We start from the raw sequence: 24,849 nt of genomic DNA, 5'->3' as shown, positions 1-24,849 counted from the left end.
AACTTTCCATGACCCAGCAACCATCGATGCCTCAATCTTTTTTTCCCTATTGAACCCCTTTTTGCAGTCTGCCCTGGCTTCAAGACATGCACGCAATCTTACACTGATCAAACTCTTTCCATATAGTCTGTGCTAATCTTAACAACATGATGTCATCCAAACACCACAGTATTTGTGAAACATGTTTTAATATTCTAGATCTTTTGATCTTGTCTCATAAATCAATCCCTTCATCTCCTTAATTATTTTAATTGCTCTTTTTAAAATTCCCTTCAGTGTAATTTTCTAACAGGAAGATTCCCAAAAAATATCCCAGGCATGACCTAGTTAAGTATCATGTACAGAGTAGTCATGCCAAAGAAGCGGAAGAGAAAGTCTATTAGTTCCTTCCTCAGCAATGGGATCCTTCACATGGAGGCTTAAATTCCATGGGCTTTGTTATCGTGCTTTTCTGTAAAAGCATATGTAATTTACTGTCTGCTTTCACTCCTACATGTTGATATTGTGAGTTTCTTCCTCTTGTTGAATGTTTTCCTACAGCTCTACCAAAGTTTCTAAGATGAACTTCTTCTTTTCCACGCTTTATTGAATTTGTTCATGCTGTTTTGCCAGATTTCCCAGTTCCACCTAACATAATGAACAGCTGCAAAAGCCATTTATGGCTAATAACCATCCTTTAAGTCTAAGTTTAAGAAAGAAAGACTTCATATTTTTCTCTGAAATAATTTATTAGCCTTTGCAGTTCTTCAGTTGAATCCACTACTAATCCATAAAATTCTCATCCATATAAAAAAGGAAACAGTAAGACCACCACAAGTTCTTTTTTCATCAGCAAATTTAATTAAAAAGATGACGCTCCACCTCTCCTCAAGTGCCAGTCTGGAATGGTCGGCCTTAAGCTGCAAAATTAATGCCAGGAAAAGATTTGCATGACATATTGATGTTTTTTCTGTAAACCCAGCAAAGCTGTTCATGTGTATTTAAGGGCATAATTTAGCTAGGCACCTGGCACATATGAACAAATACATTTGAAGGTACTTAGGTGACAACATCACTATTATCTTCTTCCAATTATTCCACAATGGAAAGATAATGTAATTGGTTGAACTGAACACAAGGCGTTGCTCCCACTGAAGAGAGCAAAAATCAATCTAGAAAGTTCCTTTATGGAATGAAGTAACTGAAACCACTCCAGCTACCACCAGCAATGGTGAGAGATGTAAGAGATTTTAAAGTGTAGGGATTTTCCTGGCTGTCTAATGGCAGCTGCATGTTCGGAAAAAAGAATGGTAGAGAGTTCAAAGCAGCAAAAAGCCACTAATTTTGGTTAAAGAAAAAAAAACTCATGGCACTAAGAAAAATAAGAATTCCTGATGGAATGGCAACGAGGGTACACAAAGCCACCCAAAGAGCTATGTAATCCCCTGTAATATCCAGGATTGAATCAAAGATGTTGAATGGGAATCTGCAAAGCCATATATTTTAGCTAATTAATCATTAAAAAAAGCCTCTCATGCATGAGCTGTCTCAAATGAACAACAGCTGATGAAAATGTAGTTACTACAGAACTGCAGATGTCTGTGCTTCCTCTGATGCGTATCTCCAGAGAACATTTTTGCTTTGCTCAGAGTGTCTGTGTGGAACTATAGCTGTTCAAAACAAGGATACTGTAAATTTGCCCTGAAAAAAACCCACCTTATTCCAAGTGAATAGAAATAATCATGGTAGCACATTGGATTACACAATAACAATTACTTGTAAATCTCTTAATTTAATTGTGGAATCATGTGAAACCACGGCATGGCATTGTGCAAACCTGCTCTCAATCCTGCAATAAAATTAAAGGAACTAGGAGCTGGCAAAGCTCATAGGAACCGACAGTCAAACATCCCCTGTACTTGGCACTGGTGAGGCCACACCTCGAGTACTGTGTCCAGTTCTGGGTCCCTCAATTCAGGAAGGACACTGAGGTGCTGAAGCAGGTTCAGAGAAGGGCAACAGAGTTGGTGAAGAGTCTGGAGCACAAGTCCTATGAGGAGCAGCTGAAGGAGCTGTGGTTGTTTATCCTGAAGAGGAGGAGGCTCAAGGGTGACCTTATCACTTTCTACAACTCCCTTGAAAGGAGGTCATAGCCAGGTGGGGATCAATGTCTTTTCCCAGGTAACCAGAGCCAGGACGAGAGGACACAGTCTTAAACTGCACCAGGGGAGGTTTAGGTTGGATATCAGGAGGAATTTCTTTACAGAAAGGGTGATTAGACACTGGAATGGGCTGCCCAGGGAGCCCACTGTCCCTGGAGGTGTTTATGCAAAATCTGGTACTCAGTGCCATGCTCTGGTTGACGTGGTGGTGTGTTTGGTCATAGGTTGGACTCGGTGATCTCAGAGGTCTTTTTCAACCTAACTGATTCTGTGATTTTGTGATTCAGTGACCAGCTCTGTAGTTAACTGCTTCTGCACACTATTTTTCTGGGTTTGTAGCTGCACGTGGTTAGTGTAATCTCTGCCTTCAGCACGCTGTTTTACAGTTACCCGTTAGACAAGAAAAAATGACTTTAAGCAAAAGGCCTTTCAGAAGCCCTGATGGTGGTCCCTTTGCAGCGAAGGCTGGCGGGCCCTCCCCGTGTCCCTCCCCGGGCAGCAGGTGAGGTGCAGCAGCCCGAGGCCACCATTGCTGCCCCGCCGGCATCGGTCCGCGGCCTCAGCGCCAGGACACCACTGCGGCACTTCACCGGGCTGTGTGACCAGCATCCCAAGGGCCTCCCCAGGCTATTTTTCGGACGCCCGGCCGCGGCCCAGCCCCAGGGGATGCCGACCGACCGCTTCCCTCCCGCCGCTCCGCTGCGGTCCCGCCCCGCCGGCCCGGCCCCGCCCCGCCGCCGCTCTCCCCCCGCGGCGCCGCCGCAGCCCCGCGCGCATATAGGGCCGCTCCGCCGCACGGGCCGCGCCGTCGCCGCTGCTCCAGGCATGGCACAGGGCTCTACCTCACTATGGCAGCAGCAGCGCGGCACAGCACCCTGGACTTCCTGCTCGGCGCCACAGGTAACGGCGGCGCGGGGAGAGGGGCGCGACCCTTCCCCCCCCCTGTGCCGGGGTCTCCCCGCGGCCCCGCCGGGGAAGCGCCGCGTCCTCCCGCCCTGCCGGCCCCGCGCGGGTGCCGCCTCCCCCCGCGGGCCTCTCTCCGCGCCCCCGCGGGGCCGGGCGTGCCTGCGGTACCCGCCGCTGTCCCCGCGGGCAGGCGGGCGGCCCGCCGCGGCCTCCTGCCCCGAGCCCGCCGCGCTGGGGGCAGCTCGGCGTGGGGAGGGTGGGCGTGCGGGTGCCCCCGGGCTGGGCGATCCCCGTGGCGGCCCCGAGGCGCGCTCTCCCCGCGGGGGCAGGGGAGGCGGGCGGGAGGTGCCGCTTCGCGGGCCCGCAGGGGTGGGGGGAAGGAAGGAGGGCCTGTCTATGTGCGAGCGGCCGGGCCGGGGCTCCCCGCGGAGCCGCCCCCGCACCGCGCTGGAGGCGGCGGGGATGAAGTGGCTCTCGGCTCCCGCCGGGCGGTGCGGGATTGCCGGGTCACTGCGGTGCCACTCGGACGCGTGGAGGGAGCGATTGGCGCTGGAGCCGCGGGCTGTGGCAGGGCCTGAGCCCGTGGGGGTCTGTAGGGAGCACGTTCGGGCCGGGAACCGCGGCGACAGCCGCGTTCCTGAGGGGCCGGGATGTGTGGACAGGTTTGATGGGGGAAGGGGGGAGCTGCCGTGGGCGCCAAAGCGGCTCGGTGAGTGCTGAGCAAGGCCGCGGGCTCGGTCTGGCCTTCCCGCCCCCTGTCTGGCCTGGTGTGTCGAACCCCTTTCTCTCTCCCTTTTTGGAGGGAGGGAGGTGTGAAGGCAGTTCCCTGCATCTACGGACAAAATCTGTTAATAGATTGATTTGAGAAAGAGAGGTTCCTGAGCGCAGGGGCTTTGCTGCGTGCTGTGCCCTTTGTGGCACTGCTGTGTGTGCACTTCAGAAAGCCGGGAGCTGGGAGGGGAAGGTAATAGTGGAACTGTTCCCAAGCAGTGCACTTTAGGGTATTGTAGTGTGTTTCACAGTGAAAATCTTGCAGTTTCCATTTTACAGAGAGATTTTTGTAGAGCAGCTCAGCCACTCAAATGATGATCCAGTGGTCAATGAGGTAGTTCTGCTGTCATCTTTGCACCTTGTGCTTGACTGACCTAGCGTGAACAGAATTAGGAAGCTAAACAAGTATAAAAATTATATTTGTAGATACCACACAGCCCCCTCAACGAGCTCTTTGCCTGTGTAGTTCCCTGGACTATCGCAGGTTCAAGAATTACATCAATGACTGGCTTCTGCAGAAGAGTCAGAATTGCCAGGGAAAGAAGTGGGACTAGATGTATTGCAAATAAGCCACGGGTATGGTGGCTGTTCTGTTATATAAAAAACAATGCCATTAATTAATGTGGTAACGATCATAATTATTGTCTTGGCCTTGGATAGGCTTTTCTATTCCATTTCCCTTTACTTTTGAAGATATTGATTGTGTCCTTCTCTGACCAAGATGGATGTGCCTAAATAGGTGTGGGTTGATGGACCAGCTGTAGAAGTGTTGCCGTGTAGATCAAAGGAGGGAAGAAGGCTTTTTCTCTTCTTATGTTTGGCTCAGCACAACAGACATCGTCAGTGAGATGTGAAGAACTTTCTTCCACCCATGACAACTTGGAAGTTGGCTTGTAGTTTTTATGTGGGCTTTTTACTCTCGTCTAGTGTTTATGGCCCAAAGCATGAAGAGTTGTTTCAATAGGCAAAATTGGTGAATGTACATGTGTAGTTTATGTTACAGTGTTTGAATGCTGAAACATGGATTGTCCACTAGTTGAGGTTTCTGCTGCAAATTATGTGGGCAATAAAAGTTCTGAATAGTCTGGAATTACCTGAAAAGGCATTTAGTAAAATTAAATGTGCGGTTTTGGACCTTCAGATCTTGTGAGAATAATACATTATTTCTAGATCTCAGCTCAATCTGTTGCTGAATCTCTATGTTTGCATTCTGGAGAAGGCAAAATCTGTGAATTTGGTAAATGCACACTCCTCCCTCTGCAAAACATTAACTGTGTCCTCATTTTTTGACGAATATGTATTTTTGGGTAGATATAACTGTTAAAGTTGCCAGCTTATCCTGGAATCGTAGGAAGTTAAAGATCACCTATTTCCAATGCCCCTGCCATGGGCAGGGACACCTTCTACTAGGTCAGGTTGCTCAGAGCCCCATCCAACCTGTCCTTGAACACCTCCAGGAATGGGGCATCCACAGCTTCTCTGGGCATTCTATCCCAGTGCCTCACCACCCTCACAGTAAAGAATTTCTTCCTGATATCTAACCGAAGCCTGTTCTCTGTTTGAAGCCATTCCCCCTTGTCCTGTCACACCAGGTAAATAGTCCCTCTCCAGATTTCTTGTAAATTCCCTTCAGGTACTTGGAAGGCTGCAATTAGGTCACCTCAAAACCTTCTCTTTTCCAGGCTGAACAATCCCAATTTTCTCAGTCTTTCCCTATAGAAGAGATACTCTGTCCCTCTAATCTTGGTGACCCTCCTCTGGACCCTCTGGAATTGCTCCAACAAGTCATTGTGCTTCCTGTGATGGAGACTCTGGAGCTGAACACAGTATTCCAGGTGGGAGCCTCACCAGGGCAGACTAGAGGGGCAGAATCCCCTCTCTCACCTGCTGGCCATGCTGCTTTGGATGCAGCCCAGGGCATGGTTTGTTTCTGGGCTGCAGGCTCCCATTGCTGGGTCATGTCCAGCCTCTCATCCACCAGCAGCCCCATGTCCTTCTCATCATGGCTGCTCTGGATCTGTTCATCCCCCAGCCTGGATTGATACCGGGATTTGCCTCGACCCAGGTGCAGCACCTTGCACTTGGTCTTGCTTAAACCTCATGGGCCCGCTTCTTGAGCTTGTCCAGGTCCCTCTGGATGGCATCCTGTCCTTCTGGTGTGGCAAACACAGCACTCAGCTTGCTGTCATCTGCAAACTTGCTGAGGGTTCACCTTCTTTGTCTGTCACTAATAAAGATATTAAATAACAGTAGGTCCAGTACAAACCCCTGAGGGGACACCACTTGTCACTGAGTCCATTGACACTCTGAGCCACTGATCACTGCCTCCTGGATGTGACCGTCCAACCACTTTCATATCCACGCATTGAATCCTCCTCTCTGTAATTTAGAGAGAAGGATATTGTGATGGACTGTGTCAAAGGTTTTACAGGAGTCCAGGTAAATGACATCTGGACTTGTAGGAAGGTAAGACTTTGGGTTATGAAAGCAAGTTTGAACAATAGTTTGTTTCATTGCAACACATCTTGAATTAACTGCACATGGTTATGATGGCACTTCTTAAGAATCTGCTTGTATGAGTCGTTATAGGTGGTTGAAGTAATTTGTATACTTTTCTTGGTGTTCACTTTTAACATAGCAGCTATCTAACGGCTTCAGTGTTACTGTTGAGCATCAAGACTGAACATGACTGTTAAGGGTGGGATAGTATTTCTGAGATGTTATTTTCTGTGATCTGTTTATTTGTTCTCTGTTGTGTGTGACTTGTCTTCATCCTCAGTCTTTTGAGGTTCTCTCTGAGTAAAGGAGGGAGGCTGTCTTTGGGTGGCAGTGAAAGGATCTGGAGGGCACAGCTCTGCATGAGGAAGATGGGATTTTGTCATGTGGTAATTTATTAATGTGTTAATCATGTGCAATTATTTGCTAGCAACTGCCTGTGCTGCAGAAGGTGCAGGTTCTGCTGGGTTGTTCTCACTGTCTGACTTACTTGGCACATGACAAACCCCTTCAATAACAGCTTTGCTTTCTTCAGGCAGTCCAGTTCTCTGGGACTATTGGGATTGTGGTGCATTCTTTAGGATTCCAGTGTGTACAAAGCAAGGATCTTGGGAATGATAACTGTCACATTAGGCATTTCTTAGTATTTACCATCATCACTTCCGTAAGGTGGTTGGAAATACTGAGAGAGGTCAGCAATGTCAATAAAAACATGGATCTGAGGAGTTAGAGGACAAAACAGGTCCTCTTGTGTTGGTTTAAGGTGGGGAGGAACACAAACCTGTCTTGGGAACGGGGCTGCATGAGCTGAGCGAGACCATGTACTTCTGTTAGAAGCTGCCAAGTTTTTTCAAACTTTAAAAAAATTATTGAAGTATGGTACAAAAGTGTGTTAGTCAAAAGAAGAAAGGCACTTTTGCCTGTCTGTATAACTGTCAGTTAAATATAAGCAAGGTTGACTCTCTGATAGCTGGATAGCATAGCCTGACTTTTGGTGATGGTCTTCTCAAGAGCTGATTAAATTAGCAACGGTAGAGCTCAACCCTTTGAGCAGAAATATCTTATCTGTGACCCGGGAGATAAACAGAGAGCTTCAGCAAGCAAACAGTATAGTGTTCTCTATTCTAAAATACAGGAAGACTACTTTAACATTTATAAAAATGGTCACAGATAGGTGGCCTTCCTTAACTGGGGTGTAGAAGGCCTTAGTTGTGTATTTTTTCATCCAAAGGGATGAATTTGAGACTCCTCAAGTTATTTATTTTAAGGACTTTATTATGAAAGTATGTAGATACTTGATGCCTTAGACCTGCACAGGATTGATTTTAGATATGCTGTATGTTGTAAATCTGCTTGTACATGGGAGTGTTCCTGTCCATGCATGAATGTGTCATATAAGCTTAGGTTTCTTGGTTGTTGAGTATTGAATTGATCAGTGTTCTTCACGTTTCTCTAAGGGTGGGAGTGGAGATAATATGGAGACTCTGGGGAAATTTGGATTCTTCTGTTTGCCTCAGAAAGCTGCTTTGAAAAGACATTTAGTTGGAAATTAGTTTTAACTATCTGCAGGTTTACTGTTTGGGATTATTGTTGGGGGGTTATGTATAATTCATGATATGGTGACACAGACAGTTCTGCTGATGATATTCAGGGCCAGGGCACAGATGAGTGAGCTGGTGGAGGAGGGCAGTGGTGACCTGAGCTGGCACAGTTGCTGAAACAAATTCATACAAAACTCTTGTATGAATTAGCACACAATGGGAATGCTGGGATTGGAGTGCAGGTAAGGCAATCCTTGAATTCTTAAGAAAAATGATAAGTTGATGTGTGTTCACATGATCTGTTTTTCCTCGAATGTTTTTGTGGCGATAGAAGGGAGTTACCTTTTGTGGGCTGAGCGTGCTCTGTCAGTGGCTTTGTTCCTGTCTGGAGAGTCCACTGTACATTCTGAATCTGCACGAGGAAAGAATTTTAATTATAAGATGTTCTAAGTTACTCTCTTAGATATTCTTGCAGTATTGAAGTTTTTACTTAGGCTTTCAAATTGTTAAATATTTGAACTGCATGCACTTCAACCAGTATTTTCATTCTTGTCTTTGTTTTGATTGGAAGTCTTGATGTTCTTCATAGAGCAGTACCACAGTTTTGTGGTACTTGTTTTTGGCTGTGCTAATCTAAATTTTTGGAGGGGAGAAAGTAGACAAGGTTGAGTTTTGCATCCCTTTAAGAAGCCTTGTTAGTTGAGTTTCCTCACTTGAAGGACTAATTAAAAAAATAGCTTTCTGAAGGGATGATTTCCCAGAAAGAGGAGTGTTTAAGAGAACTAGATGAGGAGGAGGAGTGCTGTATTGGCTTTTTCTTGTGACCATCTCTGAAACCTCTACCTGAATTTCTCTCTGTGAAAACTCTCTATATATATAGAGTTCAGCTGCTCATGTGCTTTGAGCTTTATTGTGCTGTAATAAAGACGGTTTGGAGTTGATACTGGGTTTGGTTTATTTAGCAGATAATCAGCAGTTTTAGCTGTTGAGTCATGTTTCATCCCGTACTAAGCATGGAAGTATCAGAGAAAGCAGAAGAGATGGCTGGTATTGAAAAGTTGACGTTTTTCTTGAAGACTTGCAGGGTTGTTTTTTCAAGTAAGTCAAGCTTGTGTATGAAGGAGAAGGGCTTAAACTGATACTAAGTACTTGGAAATTGCTAAGGTTATAAATGAAAAACCTCATCAATAAAATCTTTGAGCACTTAGCTATATAGAGAGTGATTTTTAATTTCATGTTCTCTGTGATGGGTGCTTTTGTTGCCTGATGCACTAGAGATGCTGGGGCTTTGTTTTTCTTATGAGGCAAATTTTGGCAGGAGCTGACTGCAGTTAGCTTTAAAAACACGTTAAGTATATTTGAACATGTTGTGGGGCAATGGCATCTCTGATCCTTGTAACTAAATTTGACTGGTTCTGTCAAGTATTGAATTGTCTGAAGTGCTGAAACATCTGATTACGGTGATAACATGCAGATAATATGCTTATCTCTTTACCTTAGTGATTTAGGGTATGCTAGCAAAATGTGCTGACTCCTTGACTGTGATGTGTATGCGAAGACCATGTAAATAAAGATTAAACAAGACTCAAGTAAATGTCTCTGGACTTGCAACCTTGGCTTAGGGTGTGTTCAGGAGTGGGTCTGTTTTAGTTATGTTCCCTTAGCAGCCTCCTTGAGTGGTGTGGACTCGGCCTGTGCTTTTGGCTGGGCTGTTCTGAGCCGAGCCCTGCAGGTCTCCACAGCCTAGTTCTGACAGGTCTGGACTGAGAACTGGCCTGCTGTGTGTCAGAGCACAAATGGGGCTTGTCAGGAGGTGTTAATACAGGAATTAATAGCTTTCCATTTTTAGTAGTAAGGACTGCTATGAACTCATTCCCTGCTTTAGTTGGTTTCTAGTTTTGAAGATTAAAATGCTTCATGACTGGAACTTTGAAAATATAATTATCTGATTCTCCAACATGACGTTGAATTTTCAATGGCTGCTTGCTGAGACCTGAAGGAGCTGTCACCTGCAGAGGTGGAGGTTAGCAGCATGGGGGATATTTTTCATGAGGGTCAGATTAGAGGCTGCTGGGCAAATTCCTGCAGGAAATGAAGACTGCTTTTGACACATCAGTATTTCCCATTTCAGGTACACTTCTCTGACTATGCTTTTTAAATAGCAAAACCCTTGGAAGGAGAGGAAGGTACACATGACAAGTACTAATGACTTTTCTTAATGTTTCTAAAGGATGGTCAGGCACTAGGTGATGAAAATAACTTCAAAGATGTAAGTGAACAGGAGAACTGGCATTACTTAGGCATGCTGAAGTTCTGTTACCAATGCATTTTGTCCTTTCTTTTTTTTTTCTTTTTGAATGGAAGGGCTGCAGATATTTCAGCCAGTGCTAAGATTCAGAATGTGAACAGTCTTTTTATGCCAGATGATGGACTTGAATTTATGCATAAGTGAGAGAGACAAGTGAGGTTAGTGGAGTTGAGGCATTGAAACCACATTTGTTGATATTAAGGCTCAAGCTACCCATCATAAGAAGGAGGTTTTCTGAGTGCATAAATCCTCTGTGTAAAGGTGGTATGCCAAAATTACATGTGAGGATGTTAGTTCGCAAGTACCTTTGGTTTACCTCTTGGCCTACTGCTCAGCTCTGATAATCTGTTGAGGTGAAGAGTTACAAGAAGTTTAATGAAATGAAGTCTTTCCATAGCAAAGTTAGACTTGACTAAACAGTAAGTCTGAAAGAGTATATTGTGAGACTTAGATGCTTAAAAGGTAAAAGATAGTGTTTGTGGGTTGTTCAGAACAATGTGACAAATATTTCACATCATCTAAGCAAATGTTGCTTCTGTATTAAAGAACAGTGACCTTGTATAAAGTGGAAAAACCTTTAAGACTCTTACAGGGTAAAATAGCAATTAGGGAAAGGAAAAAAGTTAACAGCTTTTTTAACTAAACTTTTGTGTGAATATTGAACAGCAGTGAGACTTCTGGAATGCAAAGCCACTGTTAATTGTGGAAACCTAAAATGTTTTTTCTTTCAGAGTTACTGGAGAGTGGCAAGACTTTGATCTGTTGTGCACCATTCCAGAAGATAAGCATTTAAAAAGTTGGTAACTGTGGTAGGATGTCACATCATAACTAGCTGCAATTAGATGCAAGGTATAGAAAAACTATTTTAAAGCACGTATTTTATCAAATAAAAAAGGAAATAATATGTAAATGTCAGGGTGAACAGGGGAGACTTTTTAAACATTCTTTAACTCTGCTTGTGATTATTGTGAAAGGTATAGTAACCTGGCAGTTCTTTTCTCCTCTTTCTGACTTTTTTTTTTGAAGGGGCAGTACTCAAATAGCTGCTTCTTCAGAGTTGTCCTGGCTGTCAGAATTTGACATGCTTGGTGTCTTAAACTTGTTTTATAGAATGTTCTTGTGGGACTTATCCTCTCTAACTGAAAAACATAATATGGTCCAGCATATTATTGGTCCTCATAATATGGTCCACCATGTTGCTGGTGCTTCCAGCAACAATGAGAGTCTTCTAAAAGTTTTGCCAAACGCTAACAACGAAAAACCCCTCTTATAGTTTCTTGTAGTGGATTGTTTTTAATCTTCTGTAGTGCATTGTGCTGCAGGAGTCATCAGGAGTGAACCTTCAGATACTGATGAATCCACAAGTAGAGGGACCCTGTATTTGTGCAGTAAGCAAGCCAGGACAAGTATGTTTGCAGTGGTTGATTTCCCAAGTAACTCTCAAGCAGAGCCATTGGTATAACCATCATTTTTAGTTGAATTCTCTTGCTAGTGTTTTAAATAATGTGTTCCTGACTTTGGTTTTGGGTTTTTTTTTTTTTTTGGCAGTTATATAGGAAAGGCTACAGATTGTGTCTGTGTAGCTCTGTTCTCTTTACATTAACGTTGGAGACTTGGACAAAGATTATTCCATGTTCCATAAAGGTGGTACGTGACTGTATGAGCTGTCTTAGAAAGTGTGTTTGTGTGCTAGTGCCATCTGAAAGCCCCTCTATATATTTTGTTACTTTGGTCACCCTTATTAGAAAGTTGTAGTGTCTTTTGAAACTACTAGAAAAAGTTCAGCTTTAAAAAGGTGATCTTGGGAAAGTTGAAATAGCTTTTCTTTTTTCCCTGTGCTTCCACAAACCTAATTCTGGTGAGTGGCAGAAGAAACACCAATCATCTTTGTGAGATTCTTGCCATGTGGGGAAGATAAGGGAAGAAGGTGGGTATAGATTTTGGAAGGTGTGTGGTACTCTTTATTCAGAACCCTGTTCCTTATTGATATGTGACCTTCCAAAAAAAATTTTCTTGATGCATCTGAGCAAAAAATCTGAGACTGAAAAGAAAATCAATATCACTATCTTCAAAAGAGCAGATTCAACTTCATCTTGAATCCTGGGAAAGTGATGGAGTAAGTCTTGGAAACTATTTTCAAACCTCTTGAGGACTTGAAAGTGGACATAGCTGACATTACTTTCCAAAGGGGAGGTCATGCCTAGCCCACCTGCTAGCATTCTGTGGTCAAAAGGTTGGGTAGTGATTGCTGTTAATCTAGACTTCAGTAGGACTTGCCATGCTTTCCAGTAACATCTTCATGGACTATGTTGCGAAGTACAATTTAGAGAAATCTAAAGTGAGATGGATTGAAAACTGATCTGCTGGGCCCACCCAAGAATTGAGCAGCAACTAAAGTCCACTGTTGAGCCATGTCCCTAAGCAACATGCCAAATGTCTAAATATATATATACTAATATATATAAAAAATACCTGATGAGGCGACTGGAGGAGCTGAAGTTTCCTCAGTGGTGCCCTATGACAGGACAAGAGGCAGTGGGCACAAATTGAAACACATGAAGCTTGGTCTGAACATGTGCTGGATATGCTGTATATCTAGCATATCTATATATCTAGATAGCTACCTGACCTGGCTGTGCCAGAAGGATGCACACAGAAAGATGTCTTAAGTAGAAAAATTGAATGTCAGGGAAGAGGCTTTCAGAAATACTGCACTGAAAAGTTCTAGTGTTTGGCAGAGAGCTTAGTTATCTCATGTGGGTTCGTGTTTTTTGTGTGTTCCTCTTGGCAATGTGAACTAACATAAAGGTGGTAGTGCAGGGGAAGAGAGAGGGTTGAATTCTTCTGTTTGTAGTTGGGTTTCTTTAATACTTTGAGAGCTCATTCTGATTAATGATTGTTCTACTCATAATTTCCCAAAGGACATTTGGGTGAAGAGTGACTTAGATTGGCTGTGGTGAATATGTGGATGTGACAGTAAGTTCATGCTCTTCCTGTTGTGACACAGTATAGCTGGTTTTGCCTGTATTCACTATGTAGCTGGAAATCCTTAAGAGTAAGAGTTTGGAAGGTGTTCTGTGGAAACTCTTTAGGAAAAAGCAGCCTCTACTCTTAACCTTGTGTAATACACAATGACATGGAGTAAGTGCACTGGAAAACTTGATCTGTTTTCTCATGGATGAGTGAATAGTAGGTGACTATTTCCACTTGATGCCCCTTTACACCTGATGCATGATTTGTTGACTTCTGTGTATAAATGGATATAATAAGAATGATCCTCACAGGTGCAATTTGATTGAAAGGAATAATTTCAGTATAGTTTTCTGCTTCCTTCTGTCTTCTACTTTTGCAGAGCTGGCAAGGACAAAACAAAGGATTTTTCCTGTGTGTGTGTGTGTGTGTGTCTGGGTTCTGATGGGAGACTTTTGAACTTAATACCCGGGAGGTGTTTGTTGCTAAGGCCAATTGTTTTTCATTTACATGTGTTAATATGTCAGGAAAAAGCTACTGCTTTGTTTTGGGCAGTAATGAAAGCAGGAGCTTTGGAGTGTGCTCCAAGGGGGGTACTTTGATTCTTGTGAGGCATGGGGTTATTTTGTTCTTGAAGGATAGGGACCTCTTTAGGCAATTGTTGGTTTTCCAAGTTCTTAGTTGAGCCAGTGTCTGTTTCAAACAGCAGTGTTCTCTGTGCACTCATTTTCCATGCAGGCAGATCCTTTTAGCTAGGACAAAAGGAGTACAGTTCTGAAGTTTTAAGAAAAAGATTGCTATGGAGGTGGTTGGTGACTAAATGATAACCAGTTATCTGCAAGTTGTTATGTATTGCTCTATCCTCTCATGTACGGTGGAGAGGGGAAGCTTGTAGGATGGGGCTGTTGGCTTTCTATAAACTACTGTGACTTTTAGCTCTCCATTTGTTTTAGGACCTAAAAGACAGCTGGGGCATGTAAAGTAGAGGCACAGGAGCCTGAAGCTTTTCCTTGACTCTGGATTTTAAAATTTATGAACAATTTGCTCACTAAACATTTCTGTAGCACACCTCTAATTCTGCAGGTTTTCTATGATTAAGATTGAGATACAATATTGGCATTGGAAAAATGCCCTGGATTAGTTTGAGTGAGATCCTCTGTACACCTATAACCTGGTGTCTGTCTTTCTAGTAAATGGTGGTGGAGGGAGGCACTGTGAGTGGCCTAACTTGACTCTGATGGGCTCAGTGCCAGTGCAGTCAGGTGTGCTGCTGTAGCAGGCTGGAGGCACAGTCTCCTGCTGCTCTTCTTGAACTGCCCCTGGGACCTCACCTGCTTAGAAATTAATCTCTCTCAGGTGTTCTCCCTTTGTCATTTGTACCTGACACTTCCCCCCTGGTCTCTGTGTATTTCCTTTTCCTGTGATATTTTTTGAGAATTGGAGTTGCCTGTGTGCAAGAATATCAGGCTTGCATAACACAGCAATTTATTATACTGAAACAATATATCAGCCATTCAGGTTGCTGTTTGCTGTTATCATATTCTGCATTTTGTCTCCTAATTGTGCTAACTCCTTAACATATTCTTAACGAAGCATTTAATTTGACACTTGTTTTCTTCACCTTTCTCTATTGAAAATGTAGCTACCAAGGGAAAAATGCATCAAATGCAGAAGCATATATAAGAGCTTTGATGTGTCCTATTATTTTGGTTATGTTACATTCTCACTTGTTAAAAGGAAATTATGTAAAATCAGAGTAAGAAAAATTTGGAGTTGGAAATAGTGTGAATATTTTCAAATGAGAGCTAATCTGTTCCCACTGCTTACTAAGATTTTTGTCATTATCTGGTATGAGGATGTCTCCAACCAGAATAGTCTGGCTCAATAGCAGATTACTTGAGCTCCTTGTTGGATTATCTGGGTGAAACTAGCTGGTGTTTTGCATGAGGCCGGACTGGATGCTTACAGTAACTCTGAACTTTGAAAGCTCTCATGTTCACAGATTACTCTCAGGTAATGGCTACTTTGCTGCTCAGATGTCAGAGGAGTGTTTGCAACTGCTGCGAATCATCTCTTGTGTGTGCTGGGATTCAAAAACTTTCTGGCTAAACTGGGTGTTAATACTCCTGAAAAATATGTATATCTCAAATCTTATACAGTGTTTTTTGTTTCTGTTCTCTACAGTTGAAACTCCAGGCATTTGTCATTTCTTCTACCAAATAATTACCAAATACTTAAACCAGTATTTCATTCTTGGTAACTGGAGTTTGTTTCCTTTGTTCCCGAATGGAAGAAAAAGTAATAACTACTTGAATAAACATTTTGATGTAGATTCAAAGGTGTTCCTATTGTTCTAGTCATTATTGTCCTTTTTGCTTATCAGTGCTTGATCAAGCATATCTGAGCTGGGAGTGAGGCAGTGGTAAGTGGATTTGGGTGAGAGATCCTGAAATTGCTGAAACTTCCTGATGCCTTCAAGCAACCACTTGTGCCTCGGACACTTTGTAAAGGAGTTTCCAACTTGGGAGAATTAATTATCCCTCCAAGGCAAATCTTGTGTGGTATAACTAAAAAGAGACCTGATGAAAGAGCATGTTGTTTTAATTTCCTAAAGTTAATAGCATAATAGGAAGACCTTAATCAAGCTTGTGCCTGGGTGCTTAGCAAAGAAATCTGCTGCTGAATGATGAGCAGGTTGTGAGGGATTGGTGTGTTCATGAAGCAGAAAAATATCAGTGATGTTTGTCCTGCAGCATCTGCCAGGATACACCTCACAGGAATCCTTGAAGCTGTTGAAAACAGGCTACATGTGGCATGAGCACTTCAGTTCTTCCACTCTATTCTTCATCTTACTGTGTCTTGCAGGAGCTGTGGAAGTGAGGTGTTCTGGGGCTTGGTTGCATACTAGTTCAGCTTGGATTTCATGCTATTTTACTGCCCTGGAAGGGTATTGTATGCATTATTAAACTGAGTTCTTGTTTAACATTGTTATGGTGGTGACTTAAGAAGTAAGGAAGGGACAGAAATGAGTATATGTCTTGGAAAAGGTGAGGGAGAAGGCAAAGAAGTGGGGCAAGGAAACAAATGCGAGGCAGAAAGAGTGAACCACGTCTGAAGTGACAAATTTTTTGTGAGTGTATCGGCCTTGGAGCAGCTGCTCCTGTCCTCTCCTGAATGAGCACTGATGCCTGCCAGAAACTGCAGGTTTAAAGTGTGCATTGCAAAGTTCCTGTCCCAGTGCAAAGCTGCAGAGATTAGAATCAGTTTAAGAACTGTGGCTTTTAATTATGGCCCCACTTCATCTATGCTTTTGATGTCTGAAAACAATGTTGTCTTGATTGTTGGCCCACTGTAACCACGGTTATTGGGCTGTGTATTCTGAGCCTTAATTATTGCCTGTACCGTTGTGGTACCTGATGCTGGATTGGAAGCCTGAAAACTTACTGGTACAAATGATGCAGAATTTTACAGGAAGGTGGGGGGGAGTAAAAATCTTCATAGTGGTAGTGGACTCTGTGTGTGGTGTTTCATCAGTTGTGAGACTGAGAAGGGGCCAGCAGTTAAATCATTTACTGCTGTCTGACAGAATTTAGTTCTATTGGTTCTGTTTTCCCTTAATTTGCCACATGGGGAATTAATGAGTGAGGAACAAAAGGTGAAAAGTAAATATATATCTTAAAACATGCACCAAGATCAGATAGTTTGGGCAATGAGAAGCAAAGCCTTTCCATTTTTATTAAATATCCTGGACTGTTGAGGAATTGGTTTGCTCTTGACTTTGTTTGAGGAAGATTAAAGTAAACACTTTATCTGTTACTTCAGTCTATCTGGTTAAAACGTCCAGGGGTAGTTGAGTCCAAGGTTTACAGATGGGCAAACGTAAGTTTCAAGTAATCAGATTTTTAGCTTAGTCTACTGTGGAGTTTCACAGAGATGATAGATGAGCTATATTTGGATTTATTTGGTATGGGCTTTTTTGTTTCTTTGTAGCTGGTACAACTCAATAGCATCCTGGAAACTTGCTGATTATGTCTGCAGGCTACACTTACTAGTTTTCAATGTATTCCCTGCATTTTGGAGGCAGGGATTAAAACAAAATAATTACCTTGGGAATAACTCTTTAGTAAAGTTGTGATGGGGAAGAATGTCTGTGCTAAAACATTGGGTATAAACTGTGCCTCCATAATGTGGCTGTTTGGGGTGTTTCTCTGATAGTGACTCTAAATCCTGGTTATGTTACTGACATATTACATGACTATAGTGGTTTAGATCTGTGTTCGTGAAGCAAAAATTTTGATACTTGCCTCACTAGGACAGCCTGTAGATAATTACTTTGTTAGATCTCTTCACTGACATGACAGTCCTTCCAGTTTTGTTCTCTTCTGGTAAGTGCAGCCTTACCAGCATCCTACATGACCTCTCATTCCGAAGTAAATAGGCAAAACTTGCAACTTGTTTTTGAGACACTTGTTTAGAGAATCTAAAGTAGTTATAATGAACAATGTTGTGGGTAAAAAAACCCCACAAAACTGTGTACAGCAAACTTGAGGCTTCTGAAATCATTATGTTCTGACTGAAGAAATGTCTTTATAGACAGATCATGAGCTTGCTTTTGAAGATAATTGCCAGAGTAACCTCAGTTATTTCCAAGTGAGTTTTTGTGTGCTTTTCTGAGAGATCTCTTCTGTAGCATCAGGAAGATTTCAACTGGAGACCTTCACTGACCTGGATGTTAAAAATGGATGTTTCTGTAGGGATAGAGGGAATAGATTGGTTTGCCCTCTCTAGTTTTCAATGCCTTTGTTTTTCCCCAGTCCTACAGCTCAGCATTTTTTCAAACTTTCATGTCAGTGCTGTGGTTTCTTTTTGGGATTATTGTTTGTGTTTTAAATGATTTTAAAAGTACTTATATGAGTAAGGACTTGTCTGAATTGTGATACAGAAGGTGACCAACTGTAATCATAAAGAAAGTACTATTACTACATCCATAGTAGATAACCACTTCTGCTTAGGTGTGAAAACTGATTTTTAAAAGAAAACTGTTTGGATCCTCGTGCAATGAGAAATATCTCTGGGGATGGAGAGAGAAGATACATGAAGGATGTTGTTCAAATGGTGCTCAGATATTAATCCAGGCTGCCAGAAAAAACTGCTCAGCCTTTAAAGGAAGGCAAAAGTGACTTGAGTGGAAAATCCTTACTGATTATTATTTCTCTCTTAATCTTACAGCTGATTGCAATGCCGTTCTTAAAGCTCTACAGCCCATTTTTCAGGAGCAGGGAATGACAGAAACAGTTCATAACTGGGAAGACCATGGTTATTTAGCAACCTACATCAAAAAAAATGGCAGGTGAGTGGATTTTGTCCCTGTAGATTATATTCCCACTGTCCTCTCTTACAATATTTATTTCTCCTCGTGTTGGGTTTCCTGTGGTGTTGACAGGACAAGCTGCTGCTATGACTTAGCTAAAATAAAACAAACTGTTTATAATCTAGAGTATGTCATCTTGCAGTTTGGATGTCAGAACAGTTGAACTGGCCAGTCTGATCTTTACCACAGTGTGGTGCCTTGGTCTCAGGACCAGTCCTTCCAGATGCAGGACAGCTCAAGTCAGTTAAATGTATTTGTAATTCTTCTGGCCTCAAAATGTCTAAATATGTTCTAGTCTAACCTTAGCATGTGAATAATGAAACCTTTCTGTCCCTGTTTTGTTGTGTGTTCAAATGCTATATTCTATTTATTTCAAGTTATCAAGCAGCTACTGAAATAACTAACAGCGTGATAAGGGTGATTGGTGTCATTAGTGACACATTAAGCTCAGTCTGCTGGGGCAAACAGGTGAGAAAAAACACATTCACTTTATTTCCTGATACTGCTTTACAGTGTGAGGGTTAGTTGATTATGGTTCCATTAATCTGTGAACTGCCATAATTTTATTGCACTTCATTTGTTTATAGTTGTTCAATTACTTCTTCAAGTCCATTGTGGCAGTTGCTGCTTTTGGGTTTTTTTCTTTTGGTGATTGGATTTGGGATTTTTGTTGTTGTTGTTGTTGTTTTTTAACCTCTACTTACTTTGTTCTCCAGGATTGAAGTTAAGCTAAATAAGCTTTAATTTTTTGGCTGTCTTCTGCTGGCTGTTCGGTTAAGTAGCTCATTTGGCCACATTCGTAACATACGAGAACTGCTAAGGATTCTTAAGTTCTCTTTGTAATAAGAGAGAACAGGTATCTCTAGAAGGAAAATCATATCCTAGGTGTGTGTTTTGCCTGCTAGAATTTGTCTCTGTATTTACTGTGTTTGAACATTTGTATGTACATCTTCATATCTATCTATTTTATATATATAAAATAGTTTAGAGAACTACACTGGCAAGCTTGGGACCCAAATTTAGGTAACAAGTAAGCTGATGTGAGTCTAGTCTGACGTTTATCATTCCCAGTTGTGCTCCATTAAGTGCTTGGTATAGTTCAGTTAGCTTTTTCAATGTGGCACTGGTTTTTTCTGATTTAAATTGTTTTCTATACTTGATGTACCTAGAAAACCTTGTTACTTATATCTTGTTTTTGCACAGCCTTGCTTATTCTGTCTTTGTTACATGTGCTTTTGTATTCTTCCTAAATAATTCCAGTTCTGGATAACCTTTTGTTTCTGAGGTCAGTGAAAAGATAGCAAAATTTGCTACTCTGGTGCTCTCCTTCCTCTATCCTTACTTGGTTAAGCTTGTAATTAATTCTCCTAAAAAGATAATATCCAGGATATACAGCCTCTGAACAAATTAAAGATAAAATACTAAAAGTAAAAAAGCCTTAGAAGATTTAAAGGTTGGCTTTCTTTAACTACATAGACTTTATTTGCTTTCCTGTGTTTCCTTGAGTTTGAAAGTGACATGAGATGTGAATTCTCAAACTGGGTTTCCCCATTGCAAACTCATCTGATCACTCCCCTTAAGAGGACAGCCCCTTCTAAAGGAACAGTGTCCAAAGTTAAAATTATCTGTCTTTTGACGTGTTCCAGGAACTTTCTAGAGAACAGACTTTCATTGTCTAACTTTTCCAGGAGGTAGTTCAACTGGCACCTGGAAGCATCTCTGAGAAAAAGGTCCTTATGAAACTCTAAATTTTAAAATATCTAACTTGATTTCTCTTACTGCACTGCCAACTGGAAATACTTGTTGCTTCAAATTCCATTGTCTTTGTCAAGTGCTGGAGTATAATACTGTTGAATGTGTGAAGGGAGAGAAGATGTCAAAGTTGATTTCTGTGTGTAGGAAGGGTAGGGAGTAATTAATGGGAGAGACAAACCAGTGCACTGGTGTACAGTGCTCTCATGGATACAGAGGAGTTGGTCAAGTTGCCGGTTTCCCTGGTAAAGCACAGACCACATATGGATAACCTTATGGCTCTGAGTATAGGCTTGGCAATGTATTGGAGAACTATAAATTAATGAAATCTACCTTTGTTCAGTTTTTAGTTGCTTCAGAACTGTCCTCATGTGGATAGCATCCTGTTCTCCTCACTTCCCCCCAGTGCCCTACCATGCTGTTTCCTGAAAACCATGTGTAATAGATGAGCTTCAGCAATTGCTGAGCTCTGGGACAGATTTCTAAGTGGGTTATTTCCTGTGTGTTTTGCTTTCATTAACCTTGTACTTTCCAGCATCGTGACACTTTGAATAGTCCAGCTTTTCACTATGCAGCTAAATGTAACCTTTGCCACCAGAGAATGGTTCACAATATTCTTACTGTGAGAAGGTGAAGATGGGGAAAGTGGGCCTAGTGGGCTTCCTGTCGGGAAAGGGAAGGGTCTGTTTTGTTGGGGTGTGGTTCTGTATACCCATGGTCATTGTTTACTGTTGAGCTTCTAAGAGAAGCTATCCAGGAGAGCATGCTAAACATAATGAAGGTTTGGGATACAGCCTCGAAACTGAAGACTGAAGAACAAGAGTGCATGGAAGAACTGAACATTAATGAGAGAACTCCTTGCAAATGAACAATTCTTTTTCTAATGCAGTATTAAATGTAAATTAATAAAGTGGTTATTGCTTCCTCTTGGTATATTCATTGCTGGCTGAGTTCCAGTGAACACTGTATTTTTATCTTCCTTGAAAATTACCCTCTTTAACCAGCACCACTACAGACAGTAAGTTGTCCAGCTAAAGTACCTTCTGTGCTTTACCAGCCCCATTGAACTGGTCTCAGGAATGCGTGTGCAGGAGAACTTTGAGTTTTGGGACGTCAGCAATTTTGTTCCCTGTGGTTACAGAAACAGTGTATACCTTTTTTACCAGAAACATGCTGTTTAAGTTTGCCTTAATGTAGTTTGTTTGTGTTTGTTTGATCTTGTTTCAGTTAACGGAAACAAATGAAGGTGTAAACCCATGAAACCTAATAGACTGGAACAGTTAAACCCTGCAAAACAAACAGATTTCATGAGTTGTAAGAATGAACTGATGAGCACATGAAGGTTTGATACTAGCTAAAGAGGCTTTATTGTAATACTAGCACATTTGTCTGCTTTTTATCTTAGTGACTTCAAATGTCATACATTTTAAATTAACATAAAAATATTACCTGACACAACTAGGAAGAAATTAGCCAGCTCATGCAGATTTTTCCTCTTCCCTTCAAAACAGAAGTAGCTCATAGTAAAAACTCAAAAAAATTGTGATGAGGAGTAGATATGTCATGAGCAGTTTCCTCTAAGGATGGCTAGGTGTAACTTGTGACAAGTTCCAGAGGATGAAACACGCAGGAGTTGATGTTCAGTGTGAGTAGGGGGTTTGTGAGTATGTGCAGATAAACAGACTTAGCCAGCCAAACGTGACTGAGCCATTGCTAGACAAAGATGCACAGCTGATGTAATAAGTTGGGCACTAATCCCTGGAAAAAAATGTTTGAGGCGAGATAGTAATACATTGCTAAACAGAGTCTACACTCCAAAGTCTGCAGAGATAACCCCCACAGCCTGCAGTGTGCCCCGTGCTGGAGTGTTGAACTGTGGGCACTGCTCTTGACAAAACTTTTTCTCTGACAAAGATAGCACGTGAACATCCCCATGGAGGGCTTCCGTAGTGAAACGAATTGGAGCTGATTTGGGGATTAAGACGTGCTTTCCTCTTGTCATTACTGAAGCAACAGATCCCTGTTCTCCTTTGTCCAAAGCTAAGCAAGCAAAAGTCACGTGTGGCAACTCTACCTGGTCCATTTATTTGGTGATTTACTCTGACAAAGGACCTAATTGAGGGAGGTCCAGCTGAAAACTTTTACTAATGGGGTTGTCTACACAAGGCTCTAGAGTCGGGCAGGAAAGGGGTCACTTGAGCCACTCAAGTTCTTGTCTGTAGTGGTGAGGATGGATGCACCTCTCTGCTTTGCCACCTGCCTTGCCCAAAGCTGCTTGGGGAACAGTTGCACATGCAGGAGAGTGTCTGAGTTTTGGGGCTCCACAGTCTCGTTTTGCTGAGTCTGTTTCCAGATCATGTTCAGAATGTTTTCAGGGTCCCATTAAGCAACATACTTTTACTGAAGTGCCACTTATCTCCCTTGGATAGGACAGTTAAAGGTTTGGTTTAAAAAAATGTGAAGTTTTTATTTCATTTAATGTATATAGTACTTTGTATAGAGTCATAGTGCCCAGTATATTTTAAAAGATTAACAGGAGTTGTTAAAGTTAGGGCAAGGAGAAAAATCATTAAAATATTATTAAGAAGATACCAATTTCCAGGTACTAGCTTTAATATCATCACTGCTTGTGAGCAAGTGTTCTTCTGTTACACTGTGTACACCCACCAGGGTTTTTCTTTCCTCTGTGCATCTGTGCCCCCTCTTTTGTTATATTCTACCTGGAAGATCTTCAAAAACCCACAAAACCTGGACCTTGAGTCATTGTTTCTGCAGTAGAAGACTGTCTTTTAGAAAAGCTTTGACCTCCTCTATACACATAGCCATATTTAATTTCTGTTCTGTGTCTAAATACTTGTTTAGAGAAGTGTAATCCTACTGGTGTTTGACTTCACTGTTCACAACAGTGCAAGATATACCCAACTGAATTTGGTTTGTATGTCAGATGATGACGAATATGTTAACACTGTGAAGGGAGGGGTGAATGTGTTTACTTTTTTCTTTTCTGTGTTAGTCTTTTGTTAACCACTCTGTATGCTAGTCAGCATATTTTAAAGGAGCAGGATGAACATTCCTTAGCTCTTTGTTTCAGGCTAAAATGTTGTAGTTTATTCATGTGGTTACCCAGAGTGTAAAAATGAGCTGAAGAATGGGAAGTAGTTGGTAGGAATCAGCAACAGTTTAGAACTGTTGTAGCTTTCATTTGTTTAATTTTCTTATTTTGTAAAAAGAGAACAGAATAATGGTATAGTGAAAAAAAATTATTGCTTTGTTCCTTGAGGTCCCTAAGTGCTTTGTAATTAAGGTGAACACTTTAAAACAATGCTTTAAAGAAACAGTGTTGTGACTTTTAAAAAGTTTTTATTATTTCCTGGTATAAGCAGATTTTCATTTTTTCCTCATTGAGTAGTTTGACAGTTGATGATGCTTTTACTAGCAAGCTATTTTTCAAATACTTGAATAATTATTTAGTGTGTTTTATAGAAAACTCAAAGTTAGTGCCAGCAGATAAAACTTTGATGGGTAAAGAAGAATTTGTAGGCACCTGTCTGTCTGTCCAGTTCTCTTCTTTGGGTAGAGTGCTCTTGGGAAGTCCTTTCTCAAATACATGGGATTGCAGTTTTTCTTACTCCTCAATACAAGTAACTAACGTAGGACACACATTTTGACTTAGAATATATTGATCATTCTGCTTCTAGTTCTTTTTAATAAAGAGGACACTCATCCAAACCCTTTCTCTGTTTCAAGCAGTTACTTTTTCATTTGTGCAGTTGGGAATTATTTGTTAACATCCAATGTTCCCTGTTCAGGTGCTAAGAGGGAGAACTCCAGACTCAGCACTCAACAGAAATTGTTGCTGTTGTTGACACTCGTTTGCATACAAGCACAAAAACCTTGAGCACTGCCTTAGAAGTGGCTCCTGTGCAGGAGCAGCAAGTGGAACCTTGTTACAGTAGAGGCTGCTTTTCAGAGGCAATTTCCTTGCCTAATGGAAAGGAAGAAGATACCTCTTCACTGAGCTTTTTTCCTCACTACTTTTATGAAAGTACATGCAAGCACGCACCAAAAGTGTGGCAGTGTTTTATTTTAAAACAAGAATTATATTTTTCAGAAAGACGACGAAGGAGGGAAGACTTTTGAGGAAAACTTCATTTTTCATATTTTTCCCCCTCATTTGGATTCTAAAGTGGTCTTTGCTGTATTTTTATAGGTAGAAAATGGAAACAGTATTATCATTTTTCTTAAGAACCCTCTTCCACATATTAAAAGAGTTGCTGCTGCTGCAAACCTACATTCACATGCATTCTGCCAAGCAGACAAATGTAATTGTAACAAAAGCCAGCATAGCCTTTGCTCTCTGCTAATTGAAGCTAGTAAGTCTTTTGTGAGTTCAGCTTTGGCCTACTGCTGCTGCCTTAATACTACTAGACTGGTCACTTCTGAGTACACTTGTACTGTTTGCTGCCTGTTTAAATCTTTGCAGGCATTTTAGCTTGCTTTTCAGCTAAGTGACTTACAACGAAGGTGTAACCAATCTGAATCTGTATTGCCTTTTGAGAATTTTGAATTTCATTCAGGTTTCTTTTACTACAA

The 24,849-nt window shown here is 41.7% G+C and overlaps 1 protein-coding gene across 2 annotated transcripts in view; it reads left to right on the top strand.

Moving 5' to 3' along the window:
• Positions 1-2,892: 2,892 nt before the first annotated feature.
• The window catches only part of SMS (spermine synthase), a 46,767-nt gene continuing 24,810 nt past the window's right edge, over positions 2,893-24,849 (top strand). Inside the window, exons 1-2 of one of the 2 annotated variants that reach the window (XM_027637349.1) lie at positions 2,893-3,041; positions 18,363-18,483. In XM_027637349.1, the coding sequence (XP_027493150.1) occupies positions 2,990-3,041; positions 18,363-18,483 (173 nt within the window). In that variant the 5' untranslated portion in view covers positions 2,893-2,989. Of the gene's footprint in view, positions 3,042-9,931; positions 9,987-18,362; positions 18,484-24,849 lie in introns of those variants that run through there. The other variant, XM_027637360.1, reaches the window with a different exon arrangement.

Source organism: Corapipo altera, unplaced genomic scaffold, assembly GCF_003945725.1.
Source record: "Corapipo altera isolate COAL_440 unplaced genomic scaffold, ASM394572v1 0, whole genome shotgun sequence".
NCBI lineage: Eukaryota > Metazoa > Chordata > Aves > Passeriformes > Pipridae > Corapipo > Corapipo altera.
The sequence above is the reverse complement of the archived record's forward strand: the minus strand, read 5'-3'. Positions and strand labels throughout refer to the sequence as shown.